Source organism: Takifugu flavidus, chromosome 18 (genome assembly GCF_003711565.1).
Source record: "Takifugu flavidus isolate HTHZ2018 chromosome 18, ASM371156v2, whole genome shotgun sequence".
Lineage (NCBI taxonomy): Eukaryota > Metazoa > Chordata > Actinopteri > Tetraodontiformes > Tetraodontidae > Takifugu > Takifugu flavidus.
The window spans coordinates 3,393,715-3,418,090 of record NC_079537.1 but is presented as its reverse complement, the minus strand read 5'-3'; the positions used below and the strand labels follow the sequence as shown (position 1 = coordinate 3,418,090).

The following is a 24,376-nucleotide window of genomic DNA, read 5'->3' as shown; positions in this document are numbered from 1 at the left end:
AAAGCTAACAGTTCACCATAAAACATTATGTGACACCTCAAACAAGAGTCTCCTAGTTCCAAAAACTGATTAACAACCGGAAAGTCAACCACAAATTTATTTTCCCTAAAATCAACCAATTAACATGCACAAACTTAAATAGATCTTCAAGGATGCTAAACAATACCCTTTGTGAGGATTTTGCTTCAGAAGAAAAATTGATGATCGAAAAATAATAAAAATAGAGTCTTTTATCTCAGCAAATTTGAAATGATGACACATTGGGATCACTGGAGAGTTTTAGCCCTGGTTAAAGCAAGATCACTTGGCAGAGTTCTCTTCCAAGTAATGCCATCAACCTACCTTTTATACCCAATTCCTACACCATTTATTGGAAATTTTTTAGGGATTCTTTGAGGAACTACTGTCGAATTACTCTGTTCAGATGGGCGCCGTCCCTGGCTCTTTTAAATTGCGGCAGTAAAGCCCCTTTTGAAGAAAAGCAATTGGGAACCCAACATTTTAAACAATTATTGGTCAACAGCCAGCTTACTATTTTGACTTTTGAAAGTGAAATAACATCTTGGGCATCAGTTAGATTTTTCATTGAATTACATTTCTGAGACAACCCTAATAAAGATTTTAAACCTAAGGCACAACTTGGATGACCATAAACTTACAGTCTTGGTAGTATTGAATCTACCTGATGCTTTGAATACAATAGACCACCAATTTTATTAAATAGAGTGAAACACCAGGTCGGCCTCTCTGGTACTGTTCTTTATTGGTTCATCTCTTACCTTACCAATTGTAACTTCTTTTTGAGTTTGGATGCTTGTTTGTCAAGTGTTCATGAAATAAAGTGCTGGTTCCCCAAGGGTCAATGTAAGAAGAAACCCGAACAGTCCTGTTTCTTGTTTCCACAAGTGTTAATGCACCATTTAGAATGCACACCACAGTCTTAAATTGCTTTTCTGCATCATCCATTTTTTCCTTCTTTTCTCTCTTAAGCAGAATTCCAGAAGAGTTGTAATCTGTTTGAGAAAACAGCAGATTTCCTCTTACTCTTTCATCTCTGCTGCCGATGCCTTTTTTATGAGAGTGTGTTTTTTACCGCCTGTTCTCCAGAATTTCAGTTTCAGTCGTTGCCAAATTAACTCTTTTTCTTTTAGCCTGTGGATTTTTTCTGATTGGTCTGGTTTGGTACTTCTGATTTTATAGACCTTAGACCACGTCCACGCCGGGAGTCTTTTCTTGTGGTTTTTACACCTATTGCGTCAGGGTCACCAATTTGCTGACAGGATTTTTTAACCTTAAATTGTCAAAAAATAGACCTGTTGTATTTTATTCTGGTCGTAGAATCTTAGCAACTGGACTGTTTGAGGGTCGTTGAAACTTCCCCTGACACAGTGGGGTTCGTTAGCAGCCCCGTGAATTACCATGAACTAGATGACTTAGAACCTTCACAGACATCAACTTGGGGATGTCATCAGGATTGTGACACCATCTTTCACAGCTAGGAAGATTTAGTTATTGGTCCTGAGGCCCAGAGAGAAAGTTGTTGACTCTGAGATCCGTTTTATTTAAAACATTAAAAACACAATTAAGATAGTCCGGAAGGCAAACACTCCTTCAGAAAGACTATGAGGCAGCGGCGGGCAGGTTATGCCACCATATGCGGGTGGATTGTAGACACATGGGCTATGATACTGTCTTCATATATTGGAAGAGCTTTCACAAAATCAACGCTGAACCGGAACCGGTCGTTGAGTCCGATTCAGATGATTAAGAAGGAATTCGGGATGTTGGACATTGAAACCGCAGCTGTTTAATTCAGATACAGAGAATGAAAACTTTGGTTTTGTGGCGGAAGAATGAATATTTTGTTCAATAAATGTTGTCAGAAACCAGATAAGAACCCAAATGTGACACAAAGTCTGGTCGAACACGGCTTTATTGTCGGACACAGACAACAGACAGGATTCACCGGGGAGCGAGCAGAACAGAATAGTCGGGGACTGGCAAGGTTGGAACCGGGCAGAAGGCAGACCGAGTTTACAGGGGAACAGGCAAGGTCGGAACCGGGCAGGCAGGCAAACAGGAATTAAGATAAGATGAACTTTATTCATCCCCGTGGGGAATTGAATTAGTAGCAGCGTATGCAGAGTAAAGAGACAGAATAAATATACCGATAAGATTAGAACGTTTATACGCTGGAAAGTCATCAGGAAGTCATCAGGAACAATAACGATCTGGCAGGGAGCAGGTGTCCCTCCGGGGATTAAGAAGAGTGCTCATTAGAGTCCTGATGCACAACAGGTGTGCGGGGCGAGGCGGCTCATGGGCATGATTGCCCGCCCGCAGCTGTGACAAAATGTGTTGAAACTCACTGTTTTACTTCCGTTGTAATTTTTACTGTATTTTTCAGCATGCGCCTAATAATATGGTGCGCCTCATGTATGTTTTAAATACAGAAATAGCACCCATAACTGAGACTGCGCCTTTTAATGCAGTGCGCCTTATGGTCGTGAAAATACGGTAATAATTTTTTCTGCATATTGTTTACTATCAAAACACATCAGTAGTGTGGTGTGGAGACCCACAGACACATATACCAATGTCCCATGTTCATATTCCTGAGCTCTTATTTTGTTGTTTAAGTATTTAGTCCTTACATGAATTATTTGTCTTGATTTAAGGTCACCAGGTCAATTTGACCATGAAGAGTAGAATTGTCTTGTATTAATTTATTATCATCAGAGCAAGTGGATTTTCCTCATGGAATCATGATCTGTGAAAAGAACACCGTGGCAAAAAATATTGACAAAAAGGATTAGTTAATCATGAGATAACTAATTATGTTGATTGTATCTTGGGAGGGGGGTGTTATTTAACTTTTAGATCATTAAACTTGCCAAACTGACCAAGGTGCATCATTGTCATTCTTAAGGCATGATTGTGTGTATTTTCAGTGATGTCTCTACAGTTTGGATTTTTCACCATGTAAAGTGTCAGAATTTTGCCTCTGACTGAAATAAAGACTTTATTGTATCAGGATTTCTGTCTTTTATGTTAAAATTCTGGTGAGAAAAGAGGCAACTGTACAAAATAAAGATTTAGCACAAGTTGTGTTGACATGCTAGTTTCTTCATGAGTGGCTCTTCCTCGTTATACAGCAGAACCCTATCATCCCTAACCCTAAGTGGTGGAAAACAAATGCAGGTGTTCACATATGGACAAATTTTTCAACTTAAAGCAACGAGTAAAGAAAAAACAAATAGCTTTGAATTCTTAACTACCTCATCCTATCAGCCTGCAGGTAACACCTCCTGGATTTCTTCCACAACACTTAATAAAGTCTGAGTTTCCTCATTCATCCCTCATCCATTCAGATCAAGACCATCATGGAACATGGAGAGAGAGACCAATGGAGCAAAAAAAGGGAATACATTCTGGCGTCTGCAGGCAATATAGTAGGGTTGGGTAATGTATGGAGATTCCCATACCTCTGCTTTAAGAATGGAGGAGGTGAGCTGGAATGCAGTGAGAGTTTTTGAATGTGATAATGAAAAGGAAAATATTTGTGTCTCCCAAAAACTAACTTAAAGTAATGAACTATGAAGAGTTGACAAAAATCCCCAAACTGATGGAAATTGCCAAATAAGATGAGTTGGAGTTACAGGATGCCACAATATATCAATTATCCACAGTTTATTGATCACTTAGTTATCAGTGACTGCTTCATCACTTAGGTTTTCATTCCTTTTGATTTCATTAGGATTCTCTGCTAATTTAAGATACGTTTCAAAGTGTTTATTACTCTGTCTTTAAATTGTCTTTTGTATACAGACAGTATATACGTTTGTGTGTGTGTGTGTGTGTACCTGTGTGCATGTTTGAAGGAGTCTTCCTGTTGCCGTACTGCTTCTTCACTGTGCTGTGTGGTCTGCCCCTCTTCCTGCTGGAAACAGTGATGGGTCAGTTCACACAAGAGGGGGTTGTCACCTGTTGGACGAAGATTTGCCCATTGGCTCAAGGTAAGTTTTGGGTTTTAAAAAATGCATGTAATGTGGAAACTGGTAAATATCACATTCGGGACAGGACAGTGGATGGATAAGCTATTGAGGTGGGCCAGCTGTCCCTTGTGCTCCCCCATGATGATGGCCAAGTGGCATTGCATCCAGTAGAACACAGCTTTGTTGATAATATTGTTCTAAAAGAATAATTTGTTTGTCAGAGTAAAAATTAAGTTTATAGTGAGCCTTTTACAAATTAAACAAACTAAATTCCTGAGCCTCAAATATTTCCCTTCATATATTAGTTTACTCTTAACAGAGCATTTCTTTCTTTCTTCCTTACAGGGACTGGATATTTTATCATAATTATCCAGATATATTTCAGAGTTTACACCATTGTTCTGGCCTGGATTGTTTTCTACCTGATCAACTCTTTTCGTGGAACTCTGCCGTGGGCCACCTGCAACAACCCCTGGAACACAGGTGAGTATATAACAGAGGTGAAACCTATTCAACATATATTTCAACATAAGTGAATGCAGTGAAATACATCATTCATCCATGTTCTCTAATAGAAGAAAGAACTTTGCTGCTCCTAAACACTTCTCACTGATTGGAGACTAAGGTCCACGATACAATTGATGGTTGAACTGTTTTATTTGTACGATCCACTGTTGAATGTGAAAGAAAATGTATAAAATTTCACAATCAAAAAATACAACAGCATTGATCAGCTTGAATCTTACAAACAAAATCTAAAACCATCCATCCATCCATCCATCCATCCATCCATCCTCTACCGCTTATCCGGGGTCGGGTCGCGGGGGCAGCAGCCTAAGAAGAGAAGCCCAGACTTCCCTCTCCCCAGCTACTTCTTCCAGCTCGTCCGGGGGGATCCCCAGGCGTTCCCAGACCACACCTTGCATTGTTTATACTCTAATTCAGGTGAAATCAGTTGAAATCTAAATCTTCACCAACAGGTTTACCTCTTATAAATCAAAGTAACACAATATCAATTAAATAAACAAGATAAACATTTAAGAAAACAAGAATTAAGAACATGAACCCAAAATTCAGCGACAGCTACAGAACTTCTCAGCCAATTTAATATTGGGATAACTAATTGATGTTTTTCTGTTGAAGGAAAATCTAGTGTTGACAAGACACACACAAAACTTTGTAAATTCTACATTTGTTGCCATTCTGGGTCACATTTACAGACAACGTACACAGAGTGTGAATGTACCTGAACTGTGTTGCTGCAACAATGTTAACACTGCGATGGGATTTTCCATGATCTATATCCTGTAAGTCATTGGACCTTGAATTACCATATTCTCTGCTTTCTTGCAAACAGACAGATGTATGGATCTCTCAACAGCAGAAGGTGGACATTTGATAATCAACAGTACAAATCTGACCAAGTCTTCAGTCTCTGAATTCTGGGAGTGAGTACCTGTTACACATGAATAATAATAAGGGTTGAAGTACTGACTAAAGCAGAGCCCATTTGTGCATAAGCAAACTGTTGCCATGTACAAACATAGAATTGGTTTCTTTTCCCGTAACAGAAGACGAGTGCTGTCCATTTCATCTGGAATAGAGGAGTTGGGTACAGTGAGGTGGGAGCTGCTGCTGTGTTTGCTTGCCTGCTGGATAGCCTGCTACTTCTGCATCTGGAAAGGGGTGCAGTCTACTGGAAAGGTGAAATCCATAGTTCACCAAGCTATGGGTCTAAGACAGTCTGGATATGGGTGTCAGTTTTCTTCAGACTTTTTCTTCCCACTGATCAAAAATATGATCTTTCAGTTAAAAACTCTAAATTGCACCACGGTGTACATAAAATAGTGGTTAAAGAAAGTGGATGCATTGATAGTCTCTAGCACTGCTCTGGGAAACATTTTGACCTACGATAAGTAACCCAGACTATATTTGTACGCACCATGAACACTTCAAATTTTGTTCCCTTCAATTTTCAGGTAGTGTACTTCACAGCTATATTTCCTTACGTAATGATGGCCATCCTACTGATCAGGGGGTTGATGCTTCCTGGAGCTCTGCAGGGTTTGGTTTTCTACCTATATCCGGATGTTTCTCGCCTAGCAGACCTCCAGGTAAAACAGTGCAAGAATTTGTTGAGGCAACATAGCATTCAATAAAGGATGTCACAATTCTTAATTACAAAAATACACAATGTTATTTTTTTTACTAGGTGTGGATGGATGCTTGCTCTCAGGTCCTCTTTTCTTATGGCGTTTCAGCGGGAACACTAATCACCTTTGGGAGCTACAACAAGCTCAAAAACAATTGTTGCAGGTAAGCCATCAAAATGTCAACGAACAGAACAGTTCCTACTATTTTTTCACCCTCTACCACTCTTCCCTTGATGGGGGAATTTATAAAGTAAAAATATAACAAGAAGGTAATAAAATACTATATAAGCTAAATCATGGTTAAACCATACATCATCAAAACCTCATCCACATTCAGTAGTTATCGCACAATCCCTTGTTTTGTGGCACATCAATGGCTGTGAGATTGGTAAGCCATTTTTCAGTCTGATTGTACCTGTATTTTCTGCATGAACAATTGATGAGTGATTGAGTAAATTATGTGGTTGTTGTGGTCACGAGAACCGTCAAGTTCTTCTAGAGAGGGGTATGGTCAGCTTGTGATTTTCTGGGTTATGTTCTCGACCTTCTGGAGAACTTTCCTCTGCCATTGTAGAGCTGGAGAACCACACAAAGACAAAGTAGGCTCTGAATTATAGATGGACACCAACAGTTGTGGTTCCTCGCTTAAACACTCAAGAAAGAATGTCTCTATTGGGCTTTCTTTAACAGCTCCCCTGTGTTCTTGTCCAAGGTAAGATTTTTTATAACAGAGACTCCAAAGAACCAGTGATCAGATACTCAGCACTCAGCCCCCACCTATGAATAAGGATTGAATGTCATTTTTGTTCGGATAAATGTCCACTGTGAGATCTTTATTTTTAGGAGTGTTAAGGAGTGTTTGTGGTGAAAGAGCAGGTAGACCTCATATTTAACAAAAGTAAGTCTGCTTTAGGGGACTTCATTTCATTTTTCTGCAGGCACAAGTGTAGTTCAGCTCCTCTGCAAATCATGCTTCAAATTCAGCAGCTTCAGGTTGATCCTGTAGTTGCTGATTAACTCAACTCCCAGCGACACCCCGCCCTGCTGATGATGTCGTTCAGGTGGTTCTGTAGCCTGTAGTCTGCCTTCCACCTCATCCCTCTCTCTAACCTGGTGGGGGCCACACTGTAGAGAACGCTGTCGTCTGATGTTTAGCAGCTGATTAACGTCCTTTGTAATCCAAGGCTTGTGATTGGGATAGACTAGGGTTTGGCAACCCAAAATGTTGAAAGAGTCATATTGGACCAAAAAAAAACAAAAAAATAATCTGTCTGGAGCCGCAAAAAATTAAAAGCCTTATTATGAAGGCAACACACGCTGTAAGTGTCTATATTAGCTGTATTAGCCTACTATCAAAATGATAAGTAGGAGGCTACAAATCCATAATGAGCATTCATGATTAAATGTTTATTTTCCCTGCAGCACATCCTGTAGAGAAGGACGCACCACGAGACTACTGTGTCGTACAATGGTGCTTTAAGTTTAACTTTCATTTTAATGAGATGTTGAAATTAAAAACTTTAACAATGTCATGGTTTTCCTCCTACAGAAATTATATTGAAACAAAAAATATAGTCACACTAACTTTTTCCATTTTCATATTTTTGAAAAAGCACCAGGGAGCCACTAGGGCGGCGCTAAGAGCCACGTGCAGCTCTTGAGCCACGGGTTGCCGACCCGTGGGATAGACCTACTAATTGTGTTTGTCCACTGTTACAACTTCCATGCATTTCTTAATACAACATAGTACATTTTAAGTACACACTTCAAGCTCTGGCTGTTTAAAATGCCCCAAATGATTATGTCAGGCGAAACTGCAGCAACTGAGCTGCTCAATCTGGCCAAGTTTTTTTGGTTCTTGTGGTCGTAAGAGCAAAGGTGGACATATTTTCGGATCCCCATCCAGTGTGTTAGTGTAGCTCCTCTGCTGACACATTTTACCTACTGATGGAATTAAGGGAACATCACCTTTAAATCCACATGTTTATTGAACATTACATCAGGAAACATGCTCTGATGGGTAATAATGCTGCCATGGAAGTGTACTTCAGCACTGGGACAGCAGTCATGACCACATGGAGCCCTCTGGGAATGTGATTACATTTATTAGTCACAATAATGACTGGCAATAGTGTTTTGATACTAAAATAACCAGTGAGATTATAATACTGATAAAAACATAATACTATGAATAATATAATTAATAATTGTTTTATTTAAACAAAATAAAAATGGCAGCAGTAACCGTTCTACAATGCTTCCACCTGACCTTTCCCAGCCATACTCTTATTTTTGTGTACTTTGCTGGTATTTTAATTTTATATTCTATATTTTTGTTCAAACACACTTATGTGCAGGGACTGTCTGTGGTTGAGCGTGCTCAATGCCTCCACCAGTTTTGTTGCTGGATTTGTAGTCTTCTCAACTCTGGGCTTCATGGCACAAGCACAAGGAGTTCCCATTGACATGGTGGCTGAATCGGGTAGGACCTCAAATCACATGGAAAAAGAAGAGAATTCTAATAATGTGGAGTAAACTCATCTGTTCCACAGGTCCAGGACTGGCCTTCATTGCCTTTCCTCAGGCTATTGCCATGATGCCCCTTCCTCAGCTCTGGGCTGTCTGCTTCTTCTTTATGCTCCTACTGTTGGGAATTGACACAATGGTGAGTTGATGCAAAATGCTCTATGCCATATAAAAAAAATGACCCCTGTTAATATCCAAGAGGCAATGGGAGTGCCTATCTCTTGGTCCTCTTTCCTATTAATCACAATGGACGCAAACCCAAGTTACTTGAATTCCTTCAAGAAGGGAGTTGGTCCAGTGCTCTATGTCAAGGATTTGTGATTTGTTTAAATAAAATCTTCTTCTAAAGATTCTCATCCTCCTGCCGTAGGTCCTCCATGAGGAGTGTGAGGTCTAAGTTGGGAAACTGCAAATGACCTGCCACTCCATGGGCAGCAGGATTGGCAGTGTTTTAGAACTCCATCCCTTAATTTTTAGGCTCTAGATCAATTTAAAAAACTGTGGGTCAAAAAAAAAGTATGTTTTTTGGCAAACATGGATCTCCAATTGTGAAATCACGCATTAAAAAACATCACTTCACGTCTCGCAAATTAATTAACTTCTTTTCTTTTTGCATTTCTTAGTTTGCAGGCCTGGAAGCTCTGATATCAGCCATGATTGACCTCTTTCCAGGAGAGATGCGCAGACCCTGGCGTAGAGAGGCCGGCCTCCTTATTTTCTGTTGCACATGCTTCATCGTACAGATCTGCCTCACCACTGAGGTAGTAAACAAATCAGGGTACCAATACGGAAATGAAGAACACAGTATTTTCATATTTAACCTTGTTTCAACATTCTCATGTGCAGGGAGGAGTGTACCTTTTTGAGCTGGTTGACTACTATGGTTGCAGTGGAACATGTATCCTATTTGGATCTCTGATCCAGTGTCTGGCTGTTGGTTGGGCCTTTGGTAAGCAATCTCAGTTATTGTAACTTTTTAGGCTGGTGTGTTGCATGAAGACCTGAAAAAATTATTCATTTAAGAAACAGGCCTCTTTGCAATCAGACAGTGGATTAAACACTATACTGGACTATCGAGTCAGAGACATACACCTGTCTCTTATAATGAACAAACGTTAATTGTTGTGCAGGTGCTGAGCAGATGTGTAATGCTGTTGAAGAGATAACGGGACAGAGACCCTGGCTTCTTTACAAACTGTGCTGGCGTTACTTTACCCCTTTACTCTCTCTGGTGAGTTGCACAAAGCAGGAATCAGACTAATTGTTTCAAATCCCCATCATTTATCACAGCCACACGTATCCTCAATTGTCCAAATTAATCTCTCTATCTCTAATGCACATTCATTTTATACCAGTCATGTTAGATAATAGATTTATAACCCAAAAGAAGAGATTCCAGATGAGATCCAGATCAGATGATCAGAAATACTGTTCCTTAATACAACAATATTAATTGTTCCATCCATCCATCCATCCTCTACCGCTTATCCGGGGTCGGGTCGCGGGGGCAGCAGCCTAAGGAGAGAAGCCCAGACTTCCCTCTCCCCAGCTACTTCTTCCAGCTCATCCGGAGGGATCCCCAGGCGTTCCCAGACCAGTCGAGAGACATAGTCTCTCCAACGTGTCCTGGGTCTTCCCGGGGGTCTCCTACCGGAGGAACATGCCCTGAACACCTCACCAGGGAGGCATCCAGGGGGCAACCTAACTAGATGCCCAAGCCACCTCATCTGGCTCCTCTCAACGCGGAGGAGCAGCGACTCTACTCCGAGCTCCTCCCGGATGGCAGAGCTTCTCACCCTATCTCTAAGGGAGAGCCCGGCCACCCTATGGAGGAAGCTCATTTCAGCCGCTTGTACCCGTGATCTTGTTCTTTCGGTCATTACCCAAAGCTCATGACCATAGGTGAGGGTAGGAACGAAGATCGACTGGTAAATCGAGAGCTTCGCCTTTTGGCTCAGCTCTCTCTTCACCACTATGGACCGGTGCAGAGTCCGCAGTACTGCGGACGCCACGCCGATCCGCCTGTCGATCTTCCGCTCCCTTCTTCCCTCACTCGTGAACAAGACCCCAAGGTATTTGAACTCCTCCACTTGGGGCAGGATCTCCTCCTTGATCCCAAGAAGGCACTCCACCTTTTTCCGGTTGAGAACCATGGCCTCGGATTTGGAGGTGCTGATTTTCATCCCAGCTTCTTCACACGCGACAGCGAACCGATCCAGTGATCGTTGGAGGTCACAGGCTGATGACAGGACCACATCATCTGCAAAGAGCAGATACCCGATCCTGAGGTCACCAAACTGGACCCCCTCAACACCTAGAAATTCTGTCCATAAAAGTCACAAACAGAATCTGTGACAAAGGGCAGCCCTGGCGGAGACCAACCTTCACTAGAAATGAGTTCGACTTACTGTCAGCAATGTGGACCAAACTCTGACACCGATTGTACAGGGAGCGGATGGCCCGTATCAGCGGGCTCGACACCCCATACTCTCGGAGGACCCCCACAGGACCCCCTGAGGGACACGGTCGAATGCCAAGTCGACAAAACACATATGAACTGGTTGGACAAACTCCCATGCACCCTTGAAGACCCTGCTGAGGGTGTAGAGCTGGAACACCGTTCCACGTCCAGGACGAAAACCACATTGCTCCTCCTGAATCCGAGGTTCGACTATCCGGCGGACTCTCCTCTCCAGTACCCCTGAATAGACCTTACCAGGGAGGCCACCTTATCGTGGTGGAGGGGTTTGCATGTCCCAATGATCCTCCATTCTTTCCTCACTCGTGAACAAGACCCCGATGTACTTGAACTCCTCCACTTGGGGCAGACCCGGAAAAGGCACTCCACGTTTTTCCGGTTGAGAACCATGGCCTCGGATTTGGAGGTGCTGATTTTCATCCCAGCCGCTTCACATGCGGCGGCGAACCGATCCAGTGATAGTTGGAGGTCACGGGCCAATGACGCCAACAGGACCACATCATCCGCAAAAAGCAGAGACCCGATCCTGAGGTCACCAAACCAGATCCCCTCAACACCATGACTGCACCTAGAAATTCTGTCCATAAAAATTATGAACAGAATCGGAGACAAAGGGCAGCCCTGGCGGAGACCAACCCTCACCGGAAACGAGTTCGACTTACTGCCAGCAATTCGGACCAAACTCTGGCACCGATCATACGGGGAGCGGACGGCCCGTATCAGCGGGCCCGACACCCCATACTCTTGGAGAACCCCCCACAGGACCCCTCGAGGGACACGGTCGAATGCCTTAATTGTTCTCTATACCCTAAGGTTGGATGTATGGTTGAATATCAGCACTTTAATGGATCATTTAATCATAAATGTGGATAGTTGCAGACTTAGTTGACATTTTCAGGTTAGAGTTTTCTTAGTTCACAAGCAGCAGATTACTCATTTCAATTAGAAAGTTCAAACTCAACACTTTTCTTTGCCACACTCAAAAACTACCAATGATGGTGTCAACTTACTGTAAACTCAATACTAACAATCTGTCATCTCTTCAACTTGTAATTAACATTGGCATCAGTTCGTAATTTTGTGCACACAACTGTGATATGAATAAACCACAAGCATCATCTCATCCCTGTTGCCCAGCTCAGCCTCTTTTAACTGTAGTCCTGTTATGGCTTTCCCTAAAGGTTGGCCTCATCTGCTCATTTCTCAACTACCAGCCTCTGAAGTCCAGGGGGGGTTATGTGTATCCAGACTGGTCCTACCATCTCGGCTTGGCTATGGCCTTGTCCTCGATGGTTGTAATTCCTGTCTATGCTGTTGCAAAGCTGTGCTTCACTAAAGGAACCCTGAAGCAGGTAAGGGTTCATCTTTGGAACACTTTACAATTCCTATCACCACCATTAATTATCTTCGCAAACAAATTAATATTCTGCCTGACTAGCTGTTGTTTTCTGTCCTCTTTGCTGCTCTCAGCGTCTGTTGGTCCTCTGGTATCCTGATCGTGGTGCTGCTCATCCTAAGAGAAATGGACACGAATCTGAGACCATCCACTCATCTGATATATGAGCTGCTATTAAATGCTTAAGAGAAGCACTCACTGACATGAAAAATGTCTATCTTTTTTGTGTTATTCACATTCTCAACGCTTCTCATTTTGCAGCACAGCAAAGATTATTCCTTTAATGTGAGCACTCCTGCAGAAATTTTACCGAACTCCTTGTACTTTTATTTCACGATAAACTAAAGTCAACATGGGACTCATTGGCTCCAGTTGCAATTAAAACAAGAATTAAACCCCTGTGGAGAAATGCAGATATCAGAAAACTAAAAGCTAACAGTTCAGCATAAAAAATTACGTGATTAACAACCGGAAAGTCAACTACAAATTGTTAATAATTAGGGTTCTTTTAAGAACCCGAAAGCAGGCTACACGCAGTGAGGATTGAGTCCAGGAACAAAGTCTTTATTAAACAGCCAGCGTGGCGTCCTCTTGGACCGCAGGAGAGACACTTGTCCAGTCCTCCGGGGGACACCGGGAGGTCCAGCGAGCGACTTCCGTCCGCAGGTCGGCGTGGGGACCTCAAACGGGCGAGTGTTATGAACAGTTCCACTAACTGTAAGGCAACAGGGATCATGTTTACCACTACGCGTACGAAATCTTCCGACTCTGGCAAACGGACGCTCCGTCCTTAAATGGGAGGATGAAGATGTGCGTCCGCCTGCAGCGCCAGCTATTGACAATTATCGGCTCGTTTACGCCCCCTGCAGGAAGAGTCAGGCAACGAACGACCCGGAAGCCTGGACCCCCAACACAAATTTCTTTTCCCTAAAATCAACCTCTTAACATGCACAAACTTAAATAGATCTTCAAGGATGCCAAACAATACCCCTTGTGAGGATTTTGCAGACAATTTCAGAAGCAAAATTGATGATATAAATAAAATAAAAATAGAGTCTTTTATCTCAGCAAATTTGAAATGATGACACATTGGGATCACTGGAGAGTTTTAGCCCTGGTTAAAGGGAGGTCACTAGGTAGAGTTCTCTTCCAAGTAATGCCAACAACCTTCCTTTTATACCCAATTCCTACACCATTTATTGGAATTTTTTTATGGATTCTTTGATGAACTACTGTCTTTGATGAACTACTGTCTTTGATGAACTACTGTCTTTGATGAACTACTGTCTTTGATGAACTACTGTCTTTGATGAACTACTGTCTTTGATGAACTACTGTCTTTGATGAACTACTGTCTTTGATGAACTACTGTCGAATTACTCTGTTCAGATGGGCGCCTTCCCTGGCTCTTTTAAAATTGCAGCAGTAAAGCCCTTTCTGAAGAAAAGCAATTGGGAACCCAACATTTAAACAATTATTGGTCAACAGCCAGCTCATTATTTTTGAGTAAAATACTGTAAATTCCTGTTTTTAATCAAGTAAATGACTTTTGAAAGAGAATTAACATCTTGGGCATCAGTTAGATTTTTCAATGAATCACAGTTCTGAGACAACCCTAATAAAGATTTTAAACATCAGGCACAACTTGGATGACCATAAACTTACAGTCTTGGTAGTATTGAATCTACCTGATGCTTTGAATACAATAGACCACCAAATTTTATTAAATAGAATGAGACACCAGGTCGGCCCCTATGGTACTGTTCTTTATTGGTTCATCTCTTACTTTACCAATTGTAACTTCTTTTTGAGTTTGGATGCTTGTTTGTCAAGTGTTCATGAAATAAAGTGCTGGCTCAATTTAAGGGTCAATTTAAGACCCAATTCTTTTGAAACTGTCCATGATTCTGAATCCGAGCAACTGGACTGTTCGGGTTTCTTGAAGATGTTTCACCTCTCGTCCAACAACTCTTTCAGAAGCCTCCAGCTGATCCAAAATGCTGCAGCCAGAGTTCTGACAGGTATTGACAACAGAGATCACATAACTCCTGTACTGGCGTCTCTTCATTGGCTGCCCATTAAATTTAGAATAATTTTTAAAATTCTTCTTCTGACCTATAAGGTCCTCAGAGGCCTAGCTCCATCCTACCTGGAGGAGCTAGTGACACCTTATCATCCCAATGGTCCGCTCCGCTCTCAAAATGCTGGTCTACTTATGGTCCCCAGAGTCTCCAGGGGTAGAATGGGGGGCCGAGCATTTAGCTATCAGGCCCCCCTGCTGTGGAACCAGCTCCCTGTCCAGGTACGGGAGGCTGACTCCATCTCTACTTTTAAGATTAGACTTAAAACCTTCCTCTTTGAAAAAGATTATTGTCAGTAATTTTGTTGTGCCAGGCAGTGCAGGTCCTGTGCAGGCAGTTGTCCCCATAGACGGAGCGCTCCACCATCCCAACGAGGCCGGGCCTGCCTCTGCAGTTACCCTGGACATGGCACTGTACAGTGTATATGGCGTATTTGTTTGGATACCAGCTCAAGGAAATGACCTGTATGCTAAACAAGCTTTAATGTTAGACATTGTATTGATTAAAACCACTCTACTTAACAGTTGTATAAGATTACTCCATTGGTTAGAGAAGTATGTTAATGGGTTCAGAACAGAAGGGAATAGATAATTCTCACCAGGATGGCTACAGAACAAGTGATCAAGAGACATGCAAAGGAAAGAAGGAGCCTGAAAAGGAAAATAGAGGGGAAGGAATCAGATATATTTTGGAATTTGTAAGAGCAACAGGATTAAATACATATTGTGTGTGTGTGTGTGTGTGGGAAGGGGGGGGGGGGGGGGTGCGCTGTAAACATTGCAGTTATTATCGAAGTCCACAAGGTGGCGGCTATTCACTATTAGATATAATAGATATATATACGGTATAGCCGCCGAAAAGACTTTTACACCCCACTACACTAGGTGGCAGTGTGTAGCCTGTTTCCCTTTAAACCGGTGGATAACAAAAACACTTCCGATTCATGTTACAGACTACAGGGTATCATGGCTGACAGTGGGCTAGACAGCACCACAAAACCCGCTTCGAAAGCGGCCGAGCAACGGCTGCTCCGCCACCGACAGGAGCTCCACCACTGGCAGAAAAATGCTGCTCTGCTCCGCAGGCGGAACCTGATCACCGGCCTGGCTATTGGAACGTTCGTGGTCGGCATGTGTATCCTTCACCGCGTCCTCAAGATGTTTTAGATGTTATCTAGAAGCTGGACTCATGCGCAAACTTGGAATAAAATGACACTAACTGTAACAGTTTCAGTCTGCAGATTTGAATGTTAACTGCTAACACATTTTTTGTTTTCTTATTGTAGTAATCTTAAAACTGTAACAATGGCTGTTTCCGAAACCCCACACTTGTTCCCTATTCACTACTCACTACATGGGGGACATGGATTGAGTGAACTACGTAGTGCACTCAATTTAAAGTTAGTATTCGGACAACGGTGTCATTTACGGCGCACGTAAAGTGACGTCATGGTGTCGCATAATAATTACGAACCGGTCGCCGGAAAAAGTGGCCAGGTCCATTTAATTATTTTAACCCATCAGAAATACATTCAGCGGTCATTTTATGAAAATGCAACATTTTACCCTGTATTTAACTTTATATAATAAAATGAAATATTAATGTCAATAATAATACAATAATAATTACTTATTGCCTAAAATAATTAGTGTCCCTTGACATTTTCAAGACGTGATGGTACATTCTCAAGTCATATTCTGCTGTAGTGGAAACATTTAATAGAGCAATTTTTCATCAAAAAATGGATTCAGAGCTACTTTTCATCTTTGTAAATATTCTTTTACTGAGATTCTGTCGCCTGGTGAGGAACAGACATATTTTATTACAATTTTAAGTTAGGGGCGGGGGATCAGTGAAGATTGATTTATTTTTTTTTTTTTACACATTTATGTTGTAATATTTTAAGATGATCATATTGGATCCCTACTGGAAAAAAAATCTTATTTCCAAAAATTTCATATATCAAACCGCACAGTAGAAATTAGGTTAAAAGATGCGTCCCATTGGCTGATGGGACGCATCTTTTAACCTAATTTCTACTGGGATACATTTTCCGTGTTAGGGTGCTCGCTTGTACACTACTTTTCGCAGTGCATTGTGGGATACATTGAGTGCACTACATAGGGTACAGCGATGCTCACTAACAATTCGGGCACTATTTCAAAATGGCGTCCACATTATTGAGTGCACTATGTAGGGTCTAGGGGGTGATTTCGGAAACAGCCATGTTAATGACAACCTTCTGGCACCCGAAAGTCTTATCCGTGATGGCTCAGCTTCCACATTTGCATCTTTAATCTGTACAGATCAGGGATATGTGTGTTTTGTGAGCTCAGTCTGAAAATTTGCCAAATAACATTGGATCCCTATGATCGATGATACATTTTTCTGATCTTTGTGCCATACAAAGCATTGTTATTAATAGAGGATCCCCCTGCCTTAACAGTATCAGAGCAATGCTTTATGATTCCACAAGTTAGGGGTGACATCATGAGGCTGATGACTATTAATTAGGTCATTAACAAACATATTCAACCTACTCTTTTAAAGTACTTCTCGTGTTTTTCCTTTAACTCTGGTTGTGCAGTTGGCTACACCATTCTGTCCGTCAAGCAGGAGAGAATTCTAGAGGAGCTGGATGATGAAGCCAAAATCCACATCATCAGAGGGCCCCGGACTGGAGCCAACTCCTGATGACAATGGACTGTGCCAGGCTTACTGTTTTTCCACCTCAGTGTAGTGGGTGGTGCTAATGTGTAAATTCATTTAAAGGTGACATTACCTTATGTATATTGACCTATCTGTAAGATATTGTAATGTGCTGAATGTGAAAATTAAGAAAAAGAAAAAAAAAAAGGGAATTAATGGATCTTCTTATCCTTAACAAAACAAGACTCATACATCCCAGCTTCCTTAACTGACTTGATTTCTGCACTTATCATTATTCCATGCATTTAAAGCATTTAGAATATAAAATCTGTACTATAGACTATGAGCATTATATATGTTTATTAATATAAAACCTAAAGTGATCAGAATCTCCACTTAGTTGTTTTAGACATTTGAGTATGATGTGCCTTAGCATGTTTGTTTTTAGCAACAGTGGGTTATCTCATGTGAGAGCATGATGGGAGCACATTTTCTTAGAGTCAGTGGCCTCCAGTGGTAAGAACACATTTTGTAGTAATAACTCCTAGGTGTGCTCCTTATGGAGTGATTATAGTTACCAGGGAACAATATTGGAATCTTAACACTGCCCCCACAAGTGTTTCCAGTTAAGAGGTTTGTGGGAACTGGGAGTTAAAATATACTAAGTGTAAAGATGATGGAATATACCTGGTGAGTAGAGTTGGTCCAAAAGTCCATCCACTTTAGCCCAGTGTTAAAAATGCTAAACTCTATTCAGTAAGATGAGATCACTGGACAAACTGGTTTTAGATCCGGCCTTCTTTTTCAGGAGATATAGTGTTTACAATTCAGCTCTGATTAAATGTCATCAGCCCCTGGCATTCTGGAGGTTTAGGGAGTGGACACCCGGAGGACATGTTGGAAACGCATACCTGTCATTTGGACAGCCATGTTTCAACAGGTAAGGTGTAAGGCTACACTGTTAAAAAAGAACCAAATGAAAAAAAGAACTTAGCAGTCTACACTTGACACCACAGGAAAGGAAAACATTTTTAACTGTTGCAAACTTGATCCTTTCTTTCAAATTGACCCCCCCCCCCCCCACACCCCCAACTCGAGTCAGATAAAGACGAAACAAACATAAAATGTATATACGTCCGTGTCCATTTCCAGATGCTGGGATTGTGTCAGTCATCAAATGCTCAGCACATTAATGTCTTTGTACTTATGAGTACATATATTCAGAATATAGATAGGCTCGGGTATCAGTGCTGGCATGAGAAGATTAAATAACCAGTTGGGAATTTGTTAGAACTACTGTAAACGCCAGACACACCTATTTTCCTACAAACCTGCGTGGTAATGGAATTATCCATATTTGATCTGAAACCCAAAGATGAAGTAGAGGAACTGCCTTGGTAGAAACAGGAAGGACAGAATGCTGGGAGGCCAGTCTGTATACACCGCTTTTATTCCTCTGTTGTAGTACCAAATACAAGTAAAATACATATTTCCTAATTTCACCCTTTTATCACTGTGAGGACTTTCATATGTAATCATTCATTTCCTAGCTACTGACCCTAAACCGAACCTTAACAATAATTCTATGCTGATTCTTAAGACTCTCACACAGCCTGTTGGAGTTGTGAGGACCATCCAAAAATGCCCTCATTTCCCCACAAAAGGTCCTTTGTGACAGAACTGTGTATTTTATGTGTTTATTCAATGCCCACTGTATTCCGTAAGAACGACAGACATACATCAGGCTCTTGATAGATCAATTTCTTTAATTAATCAGGAATGTCTGACATTCTTTTTCAAGGGTTGGCAATCTTTGGAACGCATCGCCATTGGCACGTGGACAGTAGAATGCCACCAGCTCTCAGCAGCATTTAAATGCTAAGCAGCCGATCAGAGGAGGACCAGGAATACCGCTGACGAGGAGCTGAGCGTTTGTCTGCAGTTAACGAGTCTACACACGTTTCCAGCTCAACTACTCAGTTGTTTGGCCATGTCTTAAAAACTTTACAAGATGTGAAAATAAAGCAACTTCTCATGTATTTCCATGTCACGTTTTGCACATTTAAGTACTTTTTATAATCTATAAAAGTAAAAAAAAAAAAATCTGAATAGTTATCTCTGAAATATTACTTATTATAGCTTATGAATAAATGGGACGATTTCTTGTTTTCACCGCAGCTAAAGACAAGAAAGATTAAATCACAGCAAAAAAAGAGAGCTCTCTGAGACAGAAGAGGCTGGCTCAGGACGGGATCCACTCAGGATTTTGCAGCAGCTGTGAGGGGCTGCTCAGGGGTACCGAGAGGGGAGGCCTGGAAAGATTCTGGGAGATTCCTGGCATACTCCACAAGCTCATAGGAATCTCTAATGTCTGTCAGGCCAAACCAGAAGACGGTCCATGCGCCATTCACAAAGCTGCCATCAGAGTGCTTAAAATACCTACATGGACAAGAAATTGGACAGAATCAGCAGTGACACAACTCTTGCATTTCACTGAACGTGTTTGGAGCCCGACGGGACGGTGACGGTCAGCGCACGCTAAAAACTGAAACCAAAAGTGAAATGTGACCTCCTCGTGGCTGCAGAGTAAGTCACAAACCATGGTTGCATGGGCGCTGAAAACGTCTGGCAATTTTCCCAGAAGTTTTCAATGAAACGTTAAGATTACCAGGCTATATTTAGACAGAGACAAAGACAGACATGTAATGTGCCGCCTCAACTGGCAATGATGTAAGGCGATCTCGTTTAGTTTTTGCATGCCTGATATGCTGACTGGCTTTATTTCACCACCCTCTCGAGGTCCCTGTATTACTCTAGGTGTAGTGAATCAGTATAAAAGATCAGCCCCACTTGTTGAGTTGAACTAATGATACTCTGTGAATCAGCTTTTTGATGATATTCTAATTGAGTGGGATGCACCCGTCTTTTAAACGTTAACAGAATAAAAAGTCTCACCAGGGATTGATCCTGTTGGTGGCTCGTGACCTCCAGAACAGTTTGCCCAGGTCCTGTCTGATGCATTCCCACAGGAGGTGACTGGTGCCCTGGCCCTGTTTACTGCTGCTCACCACAAACTTATCCAGGTACGGGGTTCCGTTGTTCACCGGCTCCATGGTGATGATGGCTGCTGCGTTGTAGCTGGGGTGAAGGGCCAACGGACAACTTAGGGCCACGTAACGGAAACTCATAGCTGCGAGCTATGAGGCCAACGCTGGCTAGATCTACTCTATATGCGCTCACCCTTCAGACAGGTAGATGGAGTGCACGCGTCCCTGCAGAGAGTCGATGTAGTCTCGCCTCAACGTTTTATCAAAGGACTTGTTGATGAGAGCCAGAAGGCGTTCCACATCGATCCCAGCCAGAGAACTGTGTCTTTAATCACACACACGTGCACGCAGGGTTAATAAAACACACTTTTGTGGAGCCACACTTGCTCATATGATCTTATATATAGGTGCAATAGAAAATAATATTGAGTATTAGTTACAGTTTTTTTTTATTTCTTGGTATTATATCCCTCTGTCAGAGTCCTGTCAGCACTATAATAAGGTTCTTTTTTGGCTTTTAGGCTTCCACATTTCTAATTTTAAAATGCACGCATGTTTAAAACTAAAATAATTATGGATGAAAAAACCAGAATGTAACAGATTAATGAGAATGCTCCCATTGAATTACAAATCAAACCTTCCATCTGTGGTTTGGTGTGAAAGGAACTTACCGATGTATGGGGTCCCCATTTTTAAAGAGAGTCCCAGACCCTGAACCACAAATATAAACAAAACAACATTTAAATGAAAACTCAGGTGACGAAAATAAGTCGGGCAAAAGTTTGTTCATGATATGTGTCTGTCGTCCTCGTTAAATTAGGACACACTGCACCCACAAAAAAGAGAATAACAATTGATTACAGTTAAACAAAAGGCAGAATAAGTGTGTGAACAGTCTAAAACAGTGTGTGCACAGTCGCTCCTTACACCTAAACAGTGTGAGTGAGTCACCTCTGTGACTGAAGAGCTCCGTGAGCAGTGCGTCTGCAGACGTGATCACTGCAGACGACTCCGTCGGCAGCTGATTGAGCAGCCTGGCTATGGTGGCCACGCGGCAGCGTTGCGCTTTGCTCAGCCATGCTGCTGTGGACAAAATAAGCAGGTTGCTGGGCAACAACACCGTCTCCAGAACCTGTAAGAGACGCAGGTGTTCGATGTAAATTGTTCTATCGTATCGTCACTGTGAGTGCTCGTAGCACGCCAGGCTACCTTGTGTTCTTGACTGCGGAGCCCCCCTGAAGTGTTCAGAAACACGACTTTATAGGGTTTCAGGACTCGGGAAACAGCTGCTGTAACCTCTGTGGAATCCAAGATGACTGAACAACCTCGACCATCCCTCCCCACTGGACAAACCAATGGGATCGTCCCACAGCCCAGACTCCACTGGAGGAGACTGCTGTCCACACTGATGGAAGGTGGGGCACTAAGGAGAAGCAAGTCAAGAGAATGAGAGGGGTGGGGGGGTAGTCAGGGCAAGAAAGAGCCATGTTATTCAGCACTGTCAAGGAGGATTTCATGTTTTATATTGGCACCGTTAGATTTTTGAAAAACAATTGATCAAGCATGTCAAGCAGAGGAGATTATAGAGGTTGAAGAATAAGTCTAAAACAGCGTGAGTGTACACTTGCTCCTTACATTACACCGAAACAGTCTGAGCATTTGAGTCTCACCTCTGTGGCCGAAGGGCCTGTCCCAAGTGTGTCAATATGTGAAAATGCAAAATACAGCTTTTTTCATGCACCTATTTTTTCTCTCAGCTACTAACGTCCTTGAGACCTAGCTTCTAGCTGCGTTGCGTCATTCTAGAATTCTGTCAATACAACTGTAATTGTATGCACCTGTTTGTTTTTCTTCAAATTTCTTCAAACAGGGCTGTTTTGGTTTGAAATGAACACTTAAGACAGGATGCAGAGGAAACTCTGGTATCATCTCTGTCAGGGACACTTCACCAAACCACGGCGATTGACAAGAAAGTCTCCAGATTCGTTCCTCTGACTTTAACCCCCCCCTAACGTTGTAAATAGAGTAAACATAAAAACACAAAATAAGGATCTATGTGATTGCATACTCACTTATTTTATAAGTAATAAATCATAAAGACAGCACTAAAAAAAGTAGTTGCAGCTGGAGAGCTGAAAACAACATCCAATCCGAAGAACTTTTTTTTTTGGTTTGTTTTTTTGGGCATGTACTATTGAACTCAAATAGGCAATATGTCTCCACTTTCTCGCCCTGAGCAGAATCTTGGCCAAATTCTTTCTAGCACAGCTGTCTCGCATGTGTTTTTGCTCCTGTTGCAACTCGTGGATGGTTACAACACCCCCAGGAGCTCTGGGCAACCACAGCATGAATGGGGGTTAGACTGCCTCCTTCTCAGAGCTCACCTGCTTCCAGTTTGGGTTTCCTGCAGCAGGAGGAAGGACTCAGCGGAGAAAAGTGGCAGGACCACGACAGAGTGTTGCTGGAGAGCCTCCGTTAGCTGCTTGCTCCGCTTCACCAGCCCCTTGGTGCACTGAGAGCCTGCTATCGGCTCGCCGGGGCTGAGATCCTCGTGCTCGGACCAGCCCATTATCACTACAGGCTTCATGTCCATCCGCTGGAGGAAGGAAAGCCCGAAAGCGAGCCTTTGTACCATTTCCCTGCTTTCAAACACTGAGCTGTCCACCTGGGGAAGACAAACGTGTGAACAGAACATCAACCTTATCTCCAACAATGGGAAGAAGCCAAACTGTCCTCAAAGAAGCATCACCAAATATATCGAGCTGAGGCAAACATATTTTTTCTGAGCAGAATGTCTCTCCTTTCCTATTCTGCACAACTTTTGCTGATCTATATGAACTGGAATGTTTCCAGTTGCATACTTTCATGCGTTACCTATACTTTCAAAATTACTTCATAACTTCTTTAAAAACAAAAAACAGCGTAAAACATTCACAAAGGTGACTGACAGAGACACGTTGATTTATAGAAAATCAAAGTCAGGCATCTACCTCCAGCACGGCGAAGGCAGGAGACTGCGTCGCGGTGGCTCTCTGGAACTGGGTCAGCCAGTACCGAGCCTCCCGGGGGTCCCCGCCGACCTCGCTCAGGAAAGCCCTGACGTCGCGGTAAATCAAATTTCGGTTGGTCGGCGCCTGTCGGTCCGCGGGGGACAGGCAGCCCAGAGAGTCCTGCTGATGCAGCAGCAGCGGGCTTTTCCCCGCGTCCCCGGACGCGTCGGAGCTCATCATGCAGCGTCGAGGTGCCGCCATCCTCCGCTGCCGCTGGCCGGAGCCCCGGGTCAGCACCGGGAGGGTCAGGCTGGACAGGTACTTTCCTGCCAGGGCCACGGCCCGGCAGCCGGGGGAGCCGCTGTTGAGTTTCGCCATGTCGAAGCCTTTCCTCCGTGGGGTCCCGGCGCTGACTGCTGAGCTTCTGGAGCTCTGCTCTGACACCAGGAAGTGCGTTTCACATTACTGGCTCGGTACCCGAGGGGAGAGTCATCTGACTCGACGAGTAGCGAGTCGGCTTTGACAGGTTGAGGCTAAAAAGTGTTTCTGGAACTCCTGGAACCACGTAATGGAGCCCCAACCTTGGTTTGTTATTATTTTCCCAATCAATGTTCCCCCTCAGGTTTTCCTAACTAGTTGGCATTCCTCAGTCATCCATTTCAGCATCTATTTGTCATTCTCTTTTTTATTTACTGGCAGAAACACACGTAATTACAAATATTTATTTGTATTACAAGGTTATGAACTGGCCGGGGATACGTGTCACGCATAACCCGCACTTTTCGCGTCTTTTCCGAACAATTTTTCCAAGGAAATTTAGCAGGAATACAATGTTCTTTTTACGCACACGCTATTCTAGAACCTTCCCACATTTGCGCCTGTTCACGCACATAACGTGGCAAAGCCTGTAGATGGGGCTGATACCCCAAAAATGGCCCCTGCGGGCCACCCTGCAAAATCCAAACTCAACTACAGCGGGAACAAGACCAGCATCTGTTAGTCGGCTTCTTTTGGTGTATTCAATATTTAAAAAGGGCAAGTTGTTGTTTGCTGAAGGCGT

At 42.7% G+C, this 24,376-nt stretch overlaps 3 protein-coding genes across 6 annotated transcripts; 2 read left to right on the top strand and 1 right to left on the bottom strand.

Moving 5' to 3' along the window:
• The first annotated feature begins 5,217 nt into the window (after window positions 1–5,217).
• On the top strand, window positions 5,218–12,853 carry LOC130514698 (sodium- and chloride-dependent betaine transporter-like). Its single transcript, XM_057014449.1, has 9 exons — window positions 5,218–6,109; window positions 6,208–6,311; window positions 8,506–8,630; window positions 8,701–8,813; window positions 9,298–9,435; window positions 9,521–9,623; window positions 9,805–9,905; window positions 12,335–12,505; window positions 12,624–12,853. The coding sequence occupies exons 1-9, from the start codon at window positions 5,939–5,941 to the stop codon at window positions 12,714–12,716; spliced, it is 1,119 nt and encodes a 372-aa protein (XP_056870429.1). The 5' UTR covers window positions 5,218–5,938; the 3' UTR covers window positions 12,717–12,853.
• Window positions 12,854–15,161: 2,308 nt separating this feature from the next.
• Window positions 15,162–23,808, bottom strand: nags (N-acetylglutamate synthase). 2 transcript variants are annotated; one of them, XM_057014448.1, is made up of 8 exons: window positions 23,317–23,808; window positions 22,711–22,991; window positions 21,536–21,749; window positions 21,278–21,458; window positions 20,998–21,037; window positions 20,520–20,651; window positions 20,235–20,417; window positions 15,162–15,280 (listed from the first exon to the last, which is right to left on the bottom strand). In XM_057014448.1, the coding sequence occupies exons 1-8, from the start codon at window positions 23,692–23,694 to the stop codon at window positions 15,199–15,201; spliced, it is 1,491 nt and encodes a 496-aa protein (XP_056870428.1). In that variant the 5' UTR covers window positions 23,695–23,808; the 3' UTR covers window positions 15,162–15,198. The 2 variants fall into 2 exon arrangements, with proteins under 2 accessions (XP_056870428.1, XP_056870427.1); XM_057014447.1 differs by lacking the exon at window positions 15,162–15,280 and adding an exon at window positions 19,026–19,718 and having other exon boundaries at window positions 23,317–23,797.
• Window positions 15,543–19,318, top strand: LOC130514699 (cytochrome c oxidase assembly factor 3 homolog, mitochondrial). Of its 3 annotated transcripts, XR_008947039.1 has the most exons (4): window positions 15,543–15,764; window positions 17,218–17,402; window positions 18,088–18,219; window positions 19,081–19,318. XR_008947039.1 is itself a non-coding variant. In XM_057014450.1 (2 exons), the coding sequence occupies exons 1-2, from the start codon at window positions 15,596–15,598 to the stop codon at window positions 17,322–17,324; spliced, it is 276 nt and encodes a 91-aa protein (XP_056870430.1). In that variant the 5' UTR covers window positions 15,543–15,595; the 3' UTR covers window positions 17,325–17,674. The 3 variants fall into 3 exon arrangements, 1 of the variants encoding a protein (XP_056870430.1); XR_008947038.1 differs by lacking the exon at window positions 18,088–18,219; XM_057014450.1 differs by lacking the exons at window positions 18,088–18,219; window positions 19,081–19,318 and having other exon boundaries at window positions 17,218–17,674.
• Window positions 23,809–24,376: the final 568 nt, after the last annotated feature.